Source organism: Balaenoptera borealis (genome assembly GCF_965194805.1).
Source record: "Balaenoptera borealis genome assembly, chromosome: 8".
NCBI classification, from domain to species: Eukaryota; Metazoa; Chordata; class Mammalia; order Artiodactyla; family Balaenopteridae; genus Balaenoptera; species Balaenoptera borealis.
Genome location: NC_138865.1, coordinates 58,410,569 through 58,430,308, shown reverse-complemented (window position 1 = coordinate 58,430,308; position 19,740 = coordinate 58,410,569). Strand labels below are relative to the sequence as shown.

The window sequence follows — 19,740 nt, the reverse complement described above, 5'->3', positions numbered from 1 at the left end:
CAGTGTCAGTTGTCACTTCTCCTTTTTCATTTCTAATTCTATTGATTTGAGTCTTCTCCCTTCTTTTCTTGATGAGTCTAGCTAGTGGTTTATCAATTTTGTTTATCTTCTCAAAGAACCAGATTTTAGTTTTATTGATGTTTGATATTGTTTCCTTCATTTCTTTTTCATTTATTTCTGATTTGATCTTTATGATTTCTTTCTTTGTGCTAACTTTGGGGATTTTTTTGTTCTTCTTCCTCTGTTTGCTTTAGGTGTAAGGTTAGGTTGTTTATTTGAGATGTTTCTTGTTCCTTGAGGTAGGATTTTTCTGCTATAAACTTCCCTCTTAGAACTGCTTTTGCTGCATCCCATAGGTTTTGGTTCTTCGTGTTTTCATTGTCATTTGTTTCTAGGTATTTTTTGATTTCCTCTTTGAATTCTTCAGTGGTCTCTTGGTTACTTAGTAGTGTATTGTTTAGCCTCCACGCATTTGTATTATTTACAGATTTTTTCCTGTAATTGATATCTAGTCTCAGAGCATTGTGGGCAGAAAAGATACTTGATAGGATTTCAATTTTCTTAAATTTTCCAAGGCTTAATTTGTGACCCAAGATATGGTCTATCCTGGAGAACATTCCATGAGCACTTGAGAAGAAAGTGTATTCTGTTGTTTTGGGATGGAATGTCCTATAAATATCAATTAAGTCCATCTTGTTTAATGTGTCATTTAAAGCTTGTGTTTCCTTATTTATTTTCATTTTGGATGATCTGTCCATTGGTGAAAGTGGGGGGTTAAAGTCCCCTACTATCATTGTGTTATTGTCAATTTCCCCTTCTACGGCTGTTAGCATTTGCCCTATGTACTGAGGTGTTCCTATGTTGGGTGCATAAATATTTACAATTGTTATTTCTTCTTCTTGGATTGATCCCTTGATCATTATGTAGTCTCTTTCTTTGTCTTTTTTTTTTTGATGGGTGGTGCTCTATTCCTCTCTTACTGGTTGTTTGGCCTGAGACGTCCAGCAGTGGAGTTTGCAGGCAGTTAGATAGAGCTTGATCTTGGTGCTGAGATGAGGTCCTCCGGGAGGCCTCACTCAGATTGATATTCCCTGGGGTGTAAGGTTCTCTGTTAGTCCAGTGGTTTGTACTCGGAGCTCCCACCACAGGAGCTCGGGCCCAACCTCCGGCCTGGGAACCAATATCTCACAAGCTTCATGGCACGGTAAAAAAAAAAAAAAAAAAAAAAAAAAGGAGCAGTACAATATCAAAGAATAAAAAACAAAATAAAATTAGAATGATAAAAAATATATTAGGAAAAAAACTATAATCGAAACACCTGCAACAAGGTAAAATAAAACCACAACAGAAAAAAGAAAAAAAGGTGGGGGGAGGGAACAAGCCAAAAGATGAGAACAATAACAAAATATAAAGAATAAAATAAAATTAGAATAATAAAAGATTTATTAGGAAAAATGAAAATATAAAAGAATCAACAACAATGAATCAACATCGTAAAACAGAACCCCAATCTAAAAGAGAAAAAAAGCCTTGGCTATGGGGGTGGAGTTTAGGTGGAGGTGGAACTTAGGCAGGGGAGTGGTTTAGGATGGGGTGGGACCTAGGCGGGTGGGTGGGTGACGTTTGAGTGTGGGGCAGGGCCTAGGCTCAGGACCCACGTAGCCAAAAAAGGCCCTAGGGGCAGGGCCTAGGCAGGGAGATATTCAAGCATGGGGCAGGGCCTCTGCTTAGGACCTGCTAGAAAGGGGAGAGGCAGAACGTGAAAAGAAGGGCCTCTGGAGTGTGGAGTTCTGGAGTTTGGAGGTAAGGCCCTGGGTCAGGGTGTGTGGGTGGAGTTTAGGCCCAGCACGTTGGAGGGGGTCTCCGAGTGTAGAGGTGGGGCCCTGGGTGGGGGTGTAGGGGCGGGGCTTGGGCTCTGAGCAGCAGGAGGGAGGCTCCAAGGGCAGAGGATTAGGCCCAGGAGCCCAATAGGCTCCCCGGTGCCTAAGTGGACAGGGAAAGCACTGGCTCCATTCCCTTCCATTCCTCCACTCCCCTCCCCCACCATCTCCCCCAGGGTCTCCCCTGTTGCCGCTGGACCCCTAACTGTGGGTGGGTCCTGCTGGGTGTAGGAACTCCTCCCCTCTCCCAGCTGCCCCTCAGGGGTGCTGGTCCCACTTTTGCTCCCCCTTCCCTCCCTCCCACTCCCTCAGGACCTGCGCAGCTGGAGGGGGCCTCAGGTGGGCAGAGGATCAGGCCTGGGATCTCAGCAGGTTCCCAGGGGCCCAAGTGGGCAGGGGAAACCTGGCCACGCTCCCTTTTCATCCTCTGCCCTCCCAATGGTTCTCCAATTTCCCCCTTCAGGCGTGGGATCCCTTCCCCTCCCCCAGCCACCCCTCAGCAGGGGCGCCAGTCCCGTCCCGCCTCCACTTCTTCTCCCCCTTCACTTCCCCCATACCCCACGTCCTACCCAGTCGCTGGGGGTTCCTCCCACCCCCTTAGGTGTCCGTGGTCCCACTGGTGCCTAGTAGGTGCCCTAGTTGTGAGGAGACGTGAATTCAGCGTCCTCCTAGTATGCCATCTTGACTCTGCCCCTCTGTTAATTTATTAACATAACAAAAAAGTCTATCTGAAACAATTTGCCCCAGTGTCCCACTAGGTCTTATGAAAAAAATGTGTAACACTCTCTTCTATGGCCACCACACTAGAAGAGAGTTATACATATGTACACCTGTTGCTTAACGCCTGAAACAAAGCGCAGGAAGAGAAGACAGATTCATCTGACCACTAATTTATCTATGCTGTGTGAGCCTGCCAAAGATGTTAAAATTATGTAAAAATCAACAATCACTGGTCTTCGGATCACTTTTCTGCTAGTCTGAGAACTATTGGGGAAATTAAAAAGAAGCACCTAGCTATGAACTCTTGAGAGACATTGAGAGACATCGAACAAGTGGGCTAAGCTCCTCAGGACAAGGAAAGAGCCAGTGAAAGCTTTCCTAAGACTTAACATAGAGCAGAAGATAAGGAGATACCATTTAAAGAAAAAAGATGTTTAGTGGAGTGATTAGGAACTGGTATCCCAATGAATCACTGTTTTTTAAAGTACACATAAAAATATTATTTCAAAATGTTTTCTCCCATGTCCAAATGAATCCTTAGCTATCTCAATCCCCCTCTTGAATTCCCTCCCACCTCCCTGCTTGTATTCTCTCTCTCTCTGTCTCTTCAAATAAGAAAATGATTTGAATTCTGATACCTCTTATTTCCTGTATCACTCACCTGGCCTCCCACACCCGATCATACTTCCCCCATGGAATTTCCAGGTTAGAGAGGCATATGGATGAGTAAACGTGAAATTGTAATGGAGTGTGATAAAACTTAGGTAGAGGAAGTAGATGGTATTATTACTGAGGACAGTGCCCCCAACCCAGAAATCAGATGTAGGAGGGGTGGTGATGTGATGATGGGCAGATGTGTCACGCTGTCATCTGTACATGGGAATGTGTTTGTCTTACTCCTTTAAATCAAAAGTCCTTCATATTAGGGTTTGGGTTATACTCCTTTGTAAAGCCACAGTGCCTACTACTGTGCCTCGCAGACATCACATGTTGAATTAACATCTTCTTTACATGAACATTTTACTAAGGAACAAATGCCATCCGGATAACAATATAATGCAATGCCAGAAATGTAACTACAGTGCTAATAAACTAGCATTTACTGTATCTCTCATCTATGTCCACCACTGTCATGTGCTGTGGACAAGTTAAACAAAAGTGTAAGACACGATCTTTGCTTTTCAAGAACTCAAATGGCAGACCGGTTACTTCTTAGGAGCTAGCTGATAATCAGGAAACTTTTACAATTAATAAGATAATTATCTTAGGGAGCCTACTTCAGGCATTTCTGTTATGATTTAGGGAGCCAGAAGCTGAGATGGTCAAATAGTCTTCTTCATATTGACCAAAATAGGAATGAGGACAAGCCAGGGTGAATTGAAGGTCTCTGTGGAAGCATCAGGAACAGAGCAGCAATAACACTTGCTCTTTCTCAACTCTGTGAAATTCATTATATTACTGAGATCAAGAAATACTTCTGAATATGGTGATCATACTTGAAAATGGGAGATGGGCTGCCACTCTTTTAATGGAAGCAAGCATTAAGACTGTTAGATTATCAGAGCCCACGGCAAGGAGTGGGCTAAGACTCTGTCATGTTGCTGCATCCCCACTCTCAGACTAGTCACAATACTGTCACTTACCTGTGTGTTTGTACGTCACAGCCCCTGCCATAACATCTCCCTGAGAAAACTGATGCACTGTGACCCCAGCTTTCCTCACTGTCCCATGCTGAGGTTCTCGAACAATCATGAACATCAGTTTCATATCATCACTGTCCACATCAGTAGCAAAAATGTATTCAGAGGTAATGACCACCTCTTCGCCCTCTGAGCAATGCATCATGGGAATGAGGTCTGCCTTTAGGACCGGTGGCTCATCATTTACAGGGAAAACCTAAGCAGGAAAAAAAATTCATGTTTTCAAGAAAAAAGAGCAATGACAAATTGCCCAACTGGTAACTCATAGCTCATAACCGGAATGACAGGCATTTTCAATCTTCCAGACACGTGAAACAATAGCCATGGAATTTGGCCAAGCCATCTGTATCTTTTAACTTTCCCCATATGAACCAACTTGCAAGAAATGACCCACATGAGAGACATTTTAGGTAGGAATGGGAGAGTATGGTTATGGTTTGGGACTCAAAGCTCTCGTTTGTTTCAAGACAGACAAAATATAAATGTGATATAAAGCATCCTTCACCCAAGCCCCTATCCTCCTTCGCTAAATTTACCCATATTCTAGAGGAAATCTAGTCCTTGTGGTCTGAGCATTTACATTTACCACATCAAAGTTATTTATATTTCAAATTACTTGATGATTACAAAGCTTTCCTCTACTCTCAACTTCCTGCCACCCAGGAAGTTTCTTTGGACTTATAATAAGCAGCAGCTGCATTTCAAACATTTTGAGTTAAATCTGAAACCCCATAACCATTAAATCAATGCCAGTTTTCAACTTGATAAAACATTTTTCTCTCACTGTCATGAAAATAAATTTCCAAGTAGAAAGGGGAAAAAAGCAACATTGGATCATACTGGCTGTCCAAATTTTAAAAGATTTTGTAGAAATTTGAAAAAGTATGTCTTCTAAACAGGAATGAAGGACAGTCCTCCTCTGAGTTCACGACCACAACTCGGTGTGTGCTGCACATTTATTTATCAAGCAGGGCCTGTGAATACCCTCACCCCTACATTTCCTTCCCCCATGCTTCAGCCAATGTGATCTTTTTAAAACTTGGCTTTCATCAAGTCATCACACTGTGGGAACCTTCAATGGCTTCCCAGAGCTTCTCCTAGGATGTCTTCGGCTTCATCTCATGCTATGGGGTTCCTTTGCCACTCCTCTCCATTTCTACCCCCAAGACACTGTGTCAGTTCTACCCCCAAGAACTGACAAAATTGAAACAGAAATAGAATTTGGTACAGTAAGAATAATTAGTGGATCTTCAGGAAGTGTGATAAGTCTTCTGCTCACCTTCCTTTGTCACTAACTATAAATACCTGCAAATCCTGTGAGTTATGCTTGTGGACGTGGATGGTCACCCAACAGAGAAACTCGAGGGTTCCCATCAGGCCTTTGAGCATGTACTCAACCTTTATGTGCAGATTTTCCTTCATTTGTCAAAAGGGGGAAAATAATCATCTCAAACAGGCCAGGGGTATATAGTACAGGAATTCACAAAGGGTCACATTGCACATATAGATATGGCTCCTTGCACACAACAGGGAAAAGCCCAGCGACGCTAGCCTAACCTGTCCAACTGCTAAATAAATATTTCTGGGTGTTACAGCTCAAAATATTAGAAATAATTTATACATGGAAATGACTGCTTTTTAAATTAAGTCTCTGGGTTTGAGGTCAGAGTAGTTCTACCTTTAAATCGATTGGCACAAGAAACTCATATGCCCATTTCACCAATATAACTTTGCTCTCTATTGCCTGTCCTGACATAATCAAAGATGTAAGCAGACACCTTCTTGCTTTGAAATCCATGTGCTTCAATTTCTATCAGAGACCCCAAGAGGCTTCCAAACTAGAAGGTTTGTTTCTATATGAACCATGGAGGAAACTTACTACGTACCTCAATGTATAGCACACATTCTGCTGCATTTATGCCATCTGTGACCTCCAGTAGTATGTCATCCTGAAGTATCTCAGATCCATCATGCTCATACCTGTGGGGATGATAGTTGTCACTAACCTCTCAAGGCCATTGTGAGAGTGCACTGAGATTCCTGTCACAAGAGCTTTTCCATGGTTTTGGCCATATGTTCAACAAATAAATAAATAACCAAACCCCCAGCATAATCATGAAGTCACATATGTAACTACTGTACTCAAGTATCCTTAAATGTAAAATTGCTCCACCCTGGAAAAATGTGTTTATGCATTCATATCTTGTCCCCAAATCAAAAAGCAGCTCTTCAAGTTGTCACTGTAAAAATGGGAACCAGTGGGTGTAGCTCTGCCTACTTACAGAACACACTGCCAGGGGCAAAGGGGACACGGAGACTGAGCAGTGACAGGTAAAAGTGGGACACTACGCGGATTTTGGTGATTCTCCCTCTTCCCCCACTTTTAAGGTTATTCCTTCTGCCTGTGCTCTGGATTTTTTCAGCTCTGCCCTAAAACTTTATCTATGGATTATTCATTGCCTCTCTCCTGCCACTTCCCCCTTGTCATTTACTAACTCTTTTCCTCTCAACCTATAAAGATTCTTGAATTTCTCTAGACTTAAAAGTATTTTGGGGGGACTTCCCTGGTGGCGCAGTGGTTAAGAATCCACCTGCCATTGCAGGGTACACAGGTTCAATTCCTGGTCCGGGAAGATCCCACATGCCATGGAGCAACTAAGCCCACATGCCACAACTACTGAGCCTGCGCTCTAAAGCCTGCAAGCCACAACTACTGAGCCCACGTGCCACAACTACTGAAGCCCGTGCGCCTAGAGCCCATGCTCCACAAGAGAAGCCACCTCTCGCCGCAACTAGAGAAAGCCCGCACGCAGCAGTGAAGACCCAACGCAGCCAAAAATAAATAAATAAATTTACACAAAATATATATATATATTTTTCTTGGTCTTGCCTTGACCCTATTTCCTTTTAATTCTCAGTCAAGTTTCTTAAAGGCATTGTCTAATTCTAGACTTTCCATTTACTCTTCAGTCCACTGTAGTGATACACAGTAAGTTCTAAATAATTGTTGAATTGAGTTGAATTTTTAGCTTATCAATGATCCGTTCAAGACACTCAGTTATGGAAATAAGTTCTAGGAAATGAAATTAAAAGTTGCTTTAAAAATTGTATATTGAACATATGTAACATTTACATATGAAAAAATTCCAGGGCTAAAAGGTGTTTTACTCAGGACTAGACTCACCCATACACTAGCTAGGGATTCGATTCCAGTGGCGGAGAAAGCCCGCCTCCTACTGCCAGTTTCCCTCCCAACACTGCCTCCTATGCTTTATTTTGTCATATTCCCTGATATGTTCATCAAAAATAGATTGGTATGTGATAATGTGCTAATTCAAATATACTTACCATGCTAATACCTCTAAAAGGGCCAAATAGGTCTAGGAGTACACATCCAAATGCATGGCTATGGAATCAAACAGAACTTCTTTCAAAAGCAGAGTCCTGCACACACTAGCTAAGTGACCTTAACCTCTTCGTGTCTTAGTTATTTCAACTATAATATGAGAATAGAACCATCTGCCTTGTCAGGTTTGATTGCTGTGAAGTTTAATGAAAAAAACCATAATTGCAAGTCTCTAGAAGAATGCTTGAAATATATGTGCTGGTAAACACTGGCACTTTTATTTTTTTTCTATCCATCATTCATTCCCTAGTTAGAATTACCTAAACAGAGCTCTCTTTCTAACAGGTAGGAAAGAGCTGAGATCTTGGGGAAAAAGGAAATTTTAATGAGGATAAGAGTAGTGAAAAGAGGTTAAGATATTGGAAACTGTAAATAAAGCAGTGTAACTAAGCTGTTGGATGAAAATGATCTTCCTGTACACAAATCCTCCTTCCTCATCAATTTCTAAATGTAGAACTAAGCATTTGATGCCTAATACCTTCTACTACACTTTATCAAAAAGGCCAAAATTCCCATTTATAACTTGAACTTGTACAAGTGAGAAATTAACCAGTATGTTTGTCTACCTGACCACTGCTTTTGAGTATCTTGCATTGTTTTACAGAGAAGGTGCTTTACTAGATTTTAAAGAAAAAGTTTCTTACATACTGCATTAGGCAGAAGAAATGAAAGTCCTCAAGGTGAGGGGAACTACTGCAGGACCATGAGACAGGGATTACTCCACCCCTGACTATAAGAGACCCAAGTACTATTCCATGTCCTACCTACCCAACCTACCCTACTTATTTGCCCGCAAATCCCCTCCCCAGTAGAATGGATTAAAAATTCACACTAAAGACTTCGATCAACAGAATTCTATCCTAGAGTCTCCAGGGTTATGAAATTGGCTTTTCTTAAAACCAAGTTCAGTTATGTAGATTAGCCTTATAGATTATTTCAGACTCTATTCATCTAGTTTGATTGTTACCCCTTGTGATATGTGCAGTTGTAGCAAATTTAATATTCATGGTAATTGAATTTTTGTTGCTCAAATATTCATAATGTCATTCCTACCAGTACAGCAAGCCAGAGGGAAAGAAAATGTCTTGGGGGGAAACTAAAGGATTGTCATTTCTAATTTGCAACTGACCCTTGATAAGTATTAGGTGGCATGTTGTTACCCCTGGAAGAATTGGACAAACTTCTTACACTGCCTCAAAATTGATTCAGATGGGAGCCAAAGCATGTAAAACAAAGAAGCCAGGAAATGTTCTAACCTAACTTTTAAGGCCTGGAGGTCTCCCCAAGAAAATATGGCCCCTGTGTTTAGAGGAAATCCATTCAGCTCCACCCTTCCGTGCTGAGGCTGTCTCTGCAGGGAGAGGTGGATGTTGTCCAGTTTGGTGTCCACGTCAGAAACCAGGACGTGCTCTGTGCTGATGACACACTGACTTCCCTCAGCCACTCTCAGAGGGTTGGTAAATACCTAGAAAGAAGGAAGGAAACATTTAAAGCCTTGTTCCGTGAGGTGTACCTGAAGACAGAGCTCATGAAACCAACAGAAAACTTCCAGCACCATCTTCACATGTCAATCAAACTTTCAAGAATGTGCTAAAGGGAACAAGTTCATAGCTGAACATCCTGGCTGAAAAGTATTTTTTACTAAATGCTTCCAATTCTAAACATTGATGGACACAAAGAAACAAGGCAGATCTAGAAACCTGAACACATCTGCATTTCATTGATCTCAGACCCTGTAGAGTAGAAGCAGCAGTCAGATCTACCATCACTGGTGCTAAATTGAGCAAATAATAACATTCCTCATCGTGTCCACACCTACCATTGCTCGGCACATATGTACCTTAATCTACAAAATGAACAAAACCTACATCAGATTCCCCTAGAGAAAGAATCCATCTCTTTTTACACCCTAAAAATTCTTAAAGACTTGGGAAATTGACTGGAGCTTTTAAGCATCAGGGTAGTGAGTGTTTTAGATATGGAAGTAGAACAGGGAAATTGAAGAATAGAAATTGAAGATTTCATAGGAAATAGATTTATTCAAGCATTAGACTTAAATATTAAAGCCATAAGGATAATTTTCTCTAACAGAAAAACTCACTGCTCAATAAAAATTTACTTGAAAGTAAAAAGCAAGTTAGAAGGGCTTGGGCTATTTTATCATCACATTGGGAGTTGGCAACAAGTGTTCCATGGTCAAACACATGTAGAAAATAGTCACATACGATATCTTCACCTTGGAGGTTTATAAGATTCATAAGTGTATTCAGCACTCAGACCCTACAGTAGGAAAATCTGCTCACTTTGTTTAACCTATCATTTTCTCAGATTTGTATTACTACACAGAAGCAAAAACAGGGAGATACAGTTGGGCTACCAAGTCATGGGCTCTGAAGGCTCCTCACACATGGTCTGGAGTGAGTGCTCTGCTAACGTGAGGACACAGGGTTCTCCGAGGAAGCAGCTACTCTCTTCAGAGCAGCTGCCACTCCTAGAAAGGAGAGCACTCCCCGAGGAAGGAACTGGTAAAGAGGAGGGGGACCCGAGAAATGGGCAGAGGAAAGGGAAGTGAACAAGAAATCACAGCCTCCACCCAGAGCCCTGCTCCATCCTCCCACCCACCAGGGCACAGCCGCCCCAAGGGCAGCTCCTTGGATCATGGAGATGATGAGACCATGCTCCCTGGGACAGCTGCCTTGTATTCTTTAATAAACTACTTCTGCCAGCAAAGGAGAACATAAAGTAAGAGCCTTTTCTCCCTACAACCACTCACCCGCACCCTTCCTAAGTGCCTTACTCTGATTTTGCCAAACCTACATCTTCACTATTTGTAGGAGAAAGAAATAAAGGGAGCTCTTATTTAAAGACGATTATTACCACCGAAACATGGGCCATGTCTGCCAACCTCATTTTGTCCTGAGTTGCATCAATTAATATCCCAAGACGCTAAGTTTCAAGGAATAAACTTTGCCTCATTAGACGATTTTTAAATATATATGTATTTCAGGACAACTTTAAAAAACTAAAAGCTAATTTGCACCCCCCCCCCCATTAATTATTCACTTTCTAGTCCCTGCCTGAACCCAGTGCTTGGATTTCTGGAACTTCAGGTCAGCATCGTGTCAAGATCCCCTAATGGTTACCACTTAGCCCAGCGATAACTGTGGATTTTCACACCAGGGAACCGCTCCCATGACTAGGTTCACTGAAGTGACTCATTTAATTTTATTTCTACTATTCTCAGTTCTCTACAGTACTATTTCATTTGTCCCATCCACTGTAGAAAAAAGACAGAAGCCATTAAGCCTCTTGAGCCCCAAGTCCTCGTAACTATTCCATTTACCTTCAAATGATGGAGGTAACTATTCACTTCACCCTTTCTGGCTTTTTCCACAGATCATCTTTCTCTAGCAAGAGGCTGGATAGCTTGGCATAAAAAACTGTTTCTCTGTGATTGTTCTAGAACACACATTAGCTTCTTTAGATGCTGGGCTATTTCAGGGCATGTATCTCATACGTAGAAAAGGATGGTCTGAATAAAATCTAATCAAATTAAGAGACATTCTAAATTATTTTTTACACAGGGAATGTGATCTGGTCCCTGACAGGGAAGGAGGCAAAGAACATAGTTTACATTCCTTTTTTGTGAGCTCTCGGGCCCATCTTCTACCAAATATTGCAAGCTCAGAGGCTGGCGGGGTCAAGCCAGTGATGTAAATGGGTGTCTTGAGTTGGGTGGGGACTTGGGTGACTGGGGAATGTGCCCTGTTCAGCTGTTGCAGGGTGGGGGTAGGGAAGTGGACTCAGTGTTGCCAGAGCTTCCAAATTTTCAAGAGAAGCCAGAAATCCAAACTTGATACAAAACCTCCTGATGTTTAAGTGTTGGCAACTCATTATTTTCAAATATTATTTAGACTCATCAGAACAGTTGTGTAGCTTGGGTAAGCCCCTTGGTCCTGCAGGGTGAGACCTCTGCTCCACAACTTCGGGCAGCCGTAGAGACGGTGAGGAGAGCAAAGGAAAAGGAGCATCCGTGCTTTCCTGGCTATATTCCGGGTGGCTGCCTGGGAAGGTGGCCTCTTTCCTTAGGGATGAGACACATGTGGGTTCTAGACCCCTCTGGTTCCTAATGAATGGGTAATCACACTTTCCGCTTTTGAGGGAAAAAGCAAACCTAGGAATAGCCACCCTCATTAACTCTAGTGCTCTGAGGGGGAGGGAGCAGGCAGGGAACAAATTCTCACCATGAATCCCAGACTCGCAGATAAGATGCACAAGGTAGCATCGCCTTTGTAGTTTGATTTTAATGAGAGACCCAAGCGCTTTAAAGCTTACACAAACATTGGGGAGTGGAACAGCACAGGATGCAAGGATCCATCTTAATTCATTTTAGAAAATTAAAGAGCTTATTTAGATGACAGAACAGCGTAGCTGGCCTGCGGAGAGAGCAAGTCAGCCTATCTGGTTGCTAAGAGACTCCTAATTTAATCCCCTTCACCTGATCAACACATGAAACTCAGCAGAAAGGAAAGGAAAGAGATTTTTGATAAAGCTTTGAAAATAATGCCAAATTCAGCAACTAGAAAATCTCATCTTTTAGATAGAAAGTCCCATAGGAGGTGAAGGACTCCCCTCCCCATGCTTTGTTTCCTACACTGTAGCTGGAAAATAAAAAAGTTCTTTGAAAGAGCCTAAAGAGAAGTTAGCATTTTGAGTAAGTCTTTCAAAATCTTTCTTTCCTTAGGTCATCCCCCCCTTTTCATCCTTCACATCAAGCATTATGCCTACCTCAGGGGCCTGATTGTCCACCGGAAGAATCGTGATGTTAAAGCAGATCCCGAACAAAGTGCCACCGTGCTGGTTACTGACGGAAAAGGCAAACTGGACGTGTCGGGGATGGGGGCCTATATCTTGCATGGGTGGCATGTAGGCCACTTTCATATAGTTCACAGCATGCTGCAAAGCAAATCAAGACGGACATGTGGGTGCCGATTTCCCAGGATGAGAGACATTTAGAGACCTAAGTCTAAGATACCCGTCTCATTCACTGATAGGGAACATTGTAAATGCCACCATCATCAATTTGAAGATCCTAAAAAGCTCTGTCTTACAAATCGCATTTTCTAAAAGCAGGAGGGAAAAGAACAAAGAAATTAAGTGACTACGTCAAGCGCTTGAAGCCAGGCAACTCTGTGAAAGACAGGAGACTTGCATTTTAACCCAGCTCTGCCACAAAGTAGCTGTGTGATATTGGTCAAGCTACTTAAACTTGCGAGGCCTCTGTTTCCTTACCTATAAAGTGAAAAAAATAATAGTACTTAGCACATAGGTTGACATACTCATTTAATACAACCTCTAACTACAGTGAGATTCAGCAGCTCCGGAGTAGCTGCTGCCTAAGCTCTCATCATTACTGTGCCTCTAGTCAGGTCTGCAGAGCAGAGGCCACAGGAGCAGGGAGAGGGCTAATGAAGGATTGTGGAAAGCAGTAGATAGCATGCGCTGACTTATGTCCCCCACAAAAAAAGATACGTTGAAGTCCCAACCCCCAGTACCTCAGCATGTGACCTTACTTGGAAACAGGGTTGTTGCAGATGTAATTAGTTAAGGTAAGGCCATACTGGAGTAGGGTGGGCCCTTAATCCAATATAACTTGCTCCTTATAAAAAAGAGAGAGACTCAGGGAGAACACAGCCATGGTGTGACAGAGGCAGAGAGTGGAGTGATGATCTACCAGTCAAGGAATGTCAGATTGCCAGCAAACCACTAGACGATGGAAAGAGGTAAGACCCCACTGCCCCCCGACCAAACAGGGTTTTGGAGGATGGTGGCCCTGCTGAGACCTTGGTTTCAGACTTCTAGCCTTCTAGCCTCTAGTTTCAGAACTGTAAGACAATACATCTCTGTTCTTTTAAGCCACCTAGTTTGTGGTACTGGGCTATAGCAGCCCTAGGAAACTAACATGGTAGGATATTGGATGAACTGAATTTGATGGAGTAAAAACATATGCACCAGGTCCCTAAATCAGAGCCCTAAACCAGGAATCTAAATTGATGCAAAAGACTGTGTTGAATTATAACAAGATTTTACAATCATATCCAGCTTGATCAAGCATTTTCAAATACATGTCACTTGCTTAATGGAAATGTGCAAGCGGAAAGAATATAGACATCAAGTATTTGTTGCTTGTGACAGATGTCAAAGGCCAATACTCTCAAGTGCAACGTTGGGAGCACCGTACCTTCTCAGAGGACACTTCCATCATGTTTGTCAACATTTGAGCATAGCATCATACCTGAGTGAATGACTTCAACTCTGGAGCTGCAGGGTTTTTGGTTAGCCTTGGTATACTGTCTACCATGAATAATTTCCCAGCATCCAAGTGTCTAAACAAAAATACAAGAGAACACATCAGCTAACTTTCCAAGTAAGAAAAATTAAATCAAATAGTAGCCCACAACCAAATTTTCTGAAGCTAAAAGTGCTCACTGTAGGAAGAAATCAAATGTTCCATCTTTATATTCTCTCTTTACATCAAGGCGGGGGGAGGTTCTAGCCTTAAGTCTAGTATCACGAATGCTGTTCTCATCATGACTGCAGGAAGTATGTACAGAATTTCTGCTCTGACATCATGAAAGGGAACCTAACTACAATAAGATGTAGTTAGATACTCATCCTAAAAACGTTTCCTCACTATCATTTGGTAGATAATACAAACCTAAGGTATATTCATGATATTTTCTGGATTGGAATCAGAGAATATGACCACTTTTGTGAGCTGCAATATCTAAAAATAAAGCGATGAAGACTCAGCACATTTTACTAAAGAGAAGAAAAGTATTCTCTTTAGAAAAAGGGATTAAAGACTGTTTTAAGCCTACCTAAGCTGAAGACACTACAAGCTGCAGGCCACTTAACCAATTAATATAGCTTTTGAAGGGAGGTATGAGACAAGTTTGAGATTAGAATAAATGCTGAATTGAATATAAGTTCGTGTGTGACCAGCAAAGCAAGTGAACCACAGTAGTATACATCGACACTTTCAACTCAATCCTAGAACGCAACCCTCAACTAATAGCCCAGGTGATGACTCTTCGTAGAGATACCTGCGGCTAGAGGAGAAAAATGGAGGAGTGGTTACTGTGTAGAGCAGCTCCCTGTCATATGATTCTGTATCTACAAAACGTAGATGTTTCTTAGTGATACAGGCCACCTCTGTTTCCTTGACAACCAAATGCCGAGAAACTCCAGGAGCCTCTTTCGGAAGCTGGTCATCTACTGGAGTGATATGGATTGTCACCACCTGGAAAGAAATTATCTTTACCATTAATTTGAAATACCAAAAAGACACCAAAGAAAGCCACCCCACTATCATCCAGTCACAGTTATGATTTTCAAAAACTGCCATTTTACACTTCCAGTGAAAAAATTGGGGAGTTATTAGGAACATGAAAAATGGAACATTCTCCATGTATTTTTCATTCTACCTTAAGAATATGATTATCACAATTATAGTTAATGCAGTCATGAGTGCCATAGAATAGGCATATAACACACAAAATATGTTCCTGGTTTTATTTCTACACCTCCCTTTACCAGCAACCTGGGCTTTCTCTTCCTCTTTCCACTCAGTCATAGATCCTAGAAACCTTGACATTTCTTTTGGTTCCTCTTTCTCTACCCACATATGACACATCACCAAGTCCCAGAGTGTGTACTAACAAAATTTTCTAAACAGTGACCACACCCTAGTCCCACAGCTGTCATTCCCACTGTTCCTGACCTTGCTCCAGTTTTCATAATTTCCTTACATCATCACAACGGCTTTCCATCAGCCCTAACTCCAATAACTCATTTTGACTTTTCATACCTCTGGTGTTATCTTTTAAAAAATACAAGTCAAATCAGGTTATTCACTTCCTCAAAAATCTAAAAAAAGATACAAATGAAGTTATCGACCAAACAGAAATAGACCCACAGACACAGAAAACAAATTTATGGTTACCAAAGGGGAAAGGCGGGGGAGGGATAAATTAGGAGGCTGGGATTAACATATACACACTACTATATATAAAATAGAAAACCAACAAGGACCTACTGTATCGCACAGGGAACTACACTCAATATTTTGCAATAACCTCTAAGGGAAAAGAATCTGAAAAAGAATATATATATATATACATGAATAACTGAATCACTGTGCTGTACCCCTGAAACTAACACATTGTAAATCAACCACACCTCAATAAAAGTTTTTTAAAAAGAAAGTTAAAAAAAAAAAATCTTAACCCCCCAGGAGGGATAGAATTATTCAAACTCCTTAGCATGGTATTCAAGACCCCTCACAGTTTAAACACACTCTTTATTTCAACTTTATCTTGTATGACCTTTCAACACTAATCTAGCATCCTGATTGCACTCAGTGGACCCAGTTCTAGTCCTCAAACATGCCTCTATGCTCTGAATCCCTTCGTTCCTTCAGTCTGGAATGCTTTTCTCCTGCTCTCTCCAGCAACCTGAGTCTTTCTTATCCTTGAAGGTTCTTCTTGAAACGTTCTCCAATTTCTCAGTTGGAATTAATTTTTCCTGAATTTTGGTTATCCCTTGATAAACATCGTTATTTCATTGTCCTGTATTATTAGTTAGTAGTTTACATGTAAATCTCTCCTAGACTGAAAGTTCCATGAGGAGGATCATAGTATAGTGCAAACCACATGGAATTTGGCAGTGAACAGATGGTTAAAGTCCTGGGTAAACCACTTAGTAGCTGTTACTGATCTTGAACAGGTCACTCAACTTTTTTGAGTGTCAATTTTCCTATTTGTAAATTAAGCATAATATCAACAACCTCACAGAATTTTATGAGGATCAAATATCACTATGAAGATAAAATGTCTGGCATATATTATGTGCTCAATAAATATTTCGTTCATTTCTATAGCTCCACCACATCTGGCATGGTATTTTGTAGGTAGGAGGCACTTTATAGGTGTTTCCTCACTGAATGAGTCAACATGCCCTGTTTGTGATGTTAAGAATTTTCTCAAACATTCATAGGTTTGGATCTTGCAAGAGGGCAAGGAGACTTTGCCAAACAGCTTTTTATCATCACTTTTTTTTTTTTTTTTTTTTTTTTTTACAGTAATCCATGATTGGTTGGGAGAAAGCAATTACTCTCTCTCAAAATGGTACATTTGCTTGGCATCATGAGTCGTTGCACAGCCTGATGCATGAAAGTATTCTGACTCTGGTTTTGATTTATTTTAATATTGTCACTGAAGTACAGATCAGCAATGCCAATTTTTTCTAAGATAATGGTGTTCACAATAACCAATTTGAAAATGAAGAGAATTTCTTTTTTAAGTTAACACACAAAGCAAAAACTAAAACATGGTTAAGCTTTTGCTATGATACGAAAAAGACTGGAACATCAGCTCAGCCACCTACAAACTTTGCTGCCTGGGGCAAATCATTTAACCCTTTTGGGGCTCAGTTTTTCTCTCTTTACACTGGGAATAATAAGGATGACTATTATAGTGAAGTGCTGTCAGGATCAAATGAGATAGCTGATAGCACAGTGAGTACCTGGTAGTAGGTGCTCAATAAATTAATTCCGTCTCCATCCTTCATTACTTTTACAAAAGCATACAGCATATTTACTACTCTATTATGAAGCATTTCAATAATTAGAAACTAAACTCAGTTATCAAAATAAAGGAACACAATGACAGGCATTTCTCCCGTTCCTGGAATCTGTGTCATGATTTTTTTTCCAGTTACAGTTTTTTGCTAATCTCTAAAATTCAGAAATTCCCTATGGGACATCCCAGCCATGGTGTGGATCAGTGAGGCTCCACTTAACTGAAAAACTAGATTTAATAAGGAAACAATGGTTATTGTGTCTTCAAAGAGACCATTTTCTATGCTAATTTATTCTCCAGTGTGTTCTTTGTGCAAAAAGAATGTACAAGCATGCTTTTCTATACCCCAGTAGTAATTCATGGTGGGCACATTTTTCAACATGCTTTATGATCGCTTAAGTTGATGTGTCTTTACATATTTATGCATGTCCAAATAATTACTGTGTCCGTGTTCTGCGGGTGAGAAAGATCCTATTTTAACAAACTCCATAGAGAAATAAAGTGTTCTCATTTTTACTGAAATTTGGTTGTAAAAAAGACCTAATTAAATACCCATTCCCACAAAGTGGAAAACTAGTGCCCATACTAGTCACTGGGCTCTTGCTTGTTGCCTTCCCCTACATGCATCCAGTCTACTTACGGCCACAAGTACCCACAGACAGATCTGCAGGGAATCGGAACATAAAGTAATAAATCAGTATACAAAATGACAACCACTAACCTTGACCCTCAGAATCCAGCTCACAATATGATACTCCACTGGCTACTATCTGCCTTCCTTGTAGACCTGGGTTCTTGATCCTTTCTCTGCACTGAGCTTTGCTTTCTGCCTGATTCCTTCTTTTGCATCTTCCTTTGAGATTATCCAGTGCTATTTCTCACACCCAGGAGTTATTTCCAATGCTAGTTTTGCCCACTCCCCTTTCTGGTCTGACTTCTGATAAATGCCCACTCTGGGTGCCTGTTCTCTCCTCTGGTCATGTTTCACTCCTTCCTCCCACTTTGCCCCCAGGCCTTTGTGGCATCTGCTTCCTTTCTTCCTGTTTCTTAGTCCTCTTTCTCCATTTCTCTTCTATCCTTATGTTTCGCTCTCCATTTTACTGCTAACGTTACTCTCTCCCGGGTTAAAATCTAAGGTATAAATTCTATAAAGCCCGCTACTGAGAGAAATAAAGAAGAAAATATTTTTCTTCTTTTTTCTTTTTCTGGTCAGGACTACTTTACATACAATGAACTACATTCAGTTTAAGTATATAATTTGATGAGTTCTGACAATCTTATATACCTGTCAAGGCACCACCACAGTTAAGATACAGAATATTCTCCATAGATTTACTGGGTTTTTTTGGTTGGTTTGTTTGATAGTATGTCATCATATAGATATAGTTTTTTAAACCAGTCTTCTGTTGATAAGCACTTGGGTAGTGATACAAACAATTCTGTAATAACCTAAGAAAATATTTTTCAAACGCAAATTGAGTAGGTGAGGCTTTATTTGATGACAGTCATGGCAACCAAGGTAGAAAGAGAGGGGGGTTCTTGCTAACATCTTGTTGATGTGTAGGTAGATCTCTCAGTAGGAGTATCTAGATGGGAAAGGTGAGAAGAAGTAAGAAGCAGCTCCACTTATGTAACTTCCTTCCTGTTTTAAATAGATTCTCACCTGAGATCTTTGATTTCTGCCCCTATGAAAGGAAGTGTTCTAACAGTATGGCCAAAACAATCCTGGGCCTGAGTTTAATCTTCAGTGACTGGGGAACCTTCTGATCACAAAAGCTCCCATCAAGTAACCATTTCATCTGGACTTGTAGTTGAACAGCTTAAAGTTACAGATTTTGTTGAATATTTTAAATACATTTATATTTGTAAGACATGACCGGATACTCATCCAAACTGAAGATGCAGTCATCAAACAGACCAGCTGATCATTTGAGTCCCTTAAAAATTGGAGCTTCAGTGATGATATCAGGGTTTTACAACACAGTAATTCTTACCACCTCACACACATACAAAATATTTGTTTTGTTGTTATGCACGTGACTAATTCCTGGAAACTCTGAAAACTAAAGCTTTACACTTATTACCTCCGCATCTTACTCCTTCCTCAGTCCCTGCCACATGTCTGGGTCTTCTTATTTCCCCCTCATTTCAATAAAAGTTGAAAGAACCAGAGTTTATTTTGGAACCGACACACATTTCTTGAGGTTCTACTCTGAGTCAGATACCAAGATCTGAAGACAGAGAGATGAATAAATCAGGATCCCTGTCATAAATGAGCTCACAGTTGATCCAATAAAATAAATAATGGCCTCACATTATAGTAATTTGATATCAGATTATATAAAAGGACCAGATGGTCAAGTCTGGGGAAACAGGTATGGAATAGGAGCATC

At 40.9% G+C, this 19,740-nt stretch overlaps 1 protein-coding gene across 8 annotated transcripts in view; it reads right to left on the bottom strand.

Moving 5' to 3' along the window:
- Nucleotides 1-19,740, bottom strand: part of FREM1 (FRAS1 related extracellular matrix 1) — a 201,237-nt gene that overhangs the window by 117,087 nt on the left and 64,410 nt on the right. For all 8 annotated transcript variants that reach the window (XM_082401547.1, XM_082401545.1, XM_082401546.1 and 5 more), the window contains exons 11-16: nucleotides 14,813-15,009; nucleotides 14,002-14,092; nucleotides 12,495-12,662; nucleotides 8,963-9,171; nucleotides 6,187-6,280; nucleotides 4,244-4,496 (exon numbers count right to left, since the gene is read on the bottom strand). In XM_082401547.1, coding sequence (XP_082257673.1) covers nucleotides 4,244-4,496; nucleotides 6,187-6,280; nucleotides 8,963-9,171; nucleotides 12,495-12,662; nucleotides 14,002-14,092; nucleotides 14,813-15,009 — 1,012 coding nt within the window. The remainder of the gene's footprint in view (nucleotides 1-4,243; nucleotides 4,497-6,186; nucleotides 6,281-8,962; nucleotides 9,172-12,494; nucleotides 12,663-14,001; nucleotides 14,093-14,812; nucleotides 15,010-19,740) is intronic.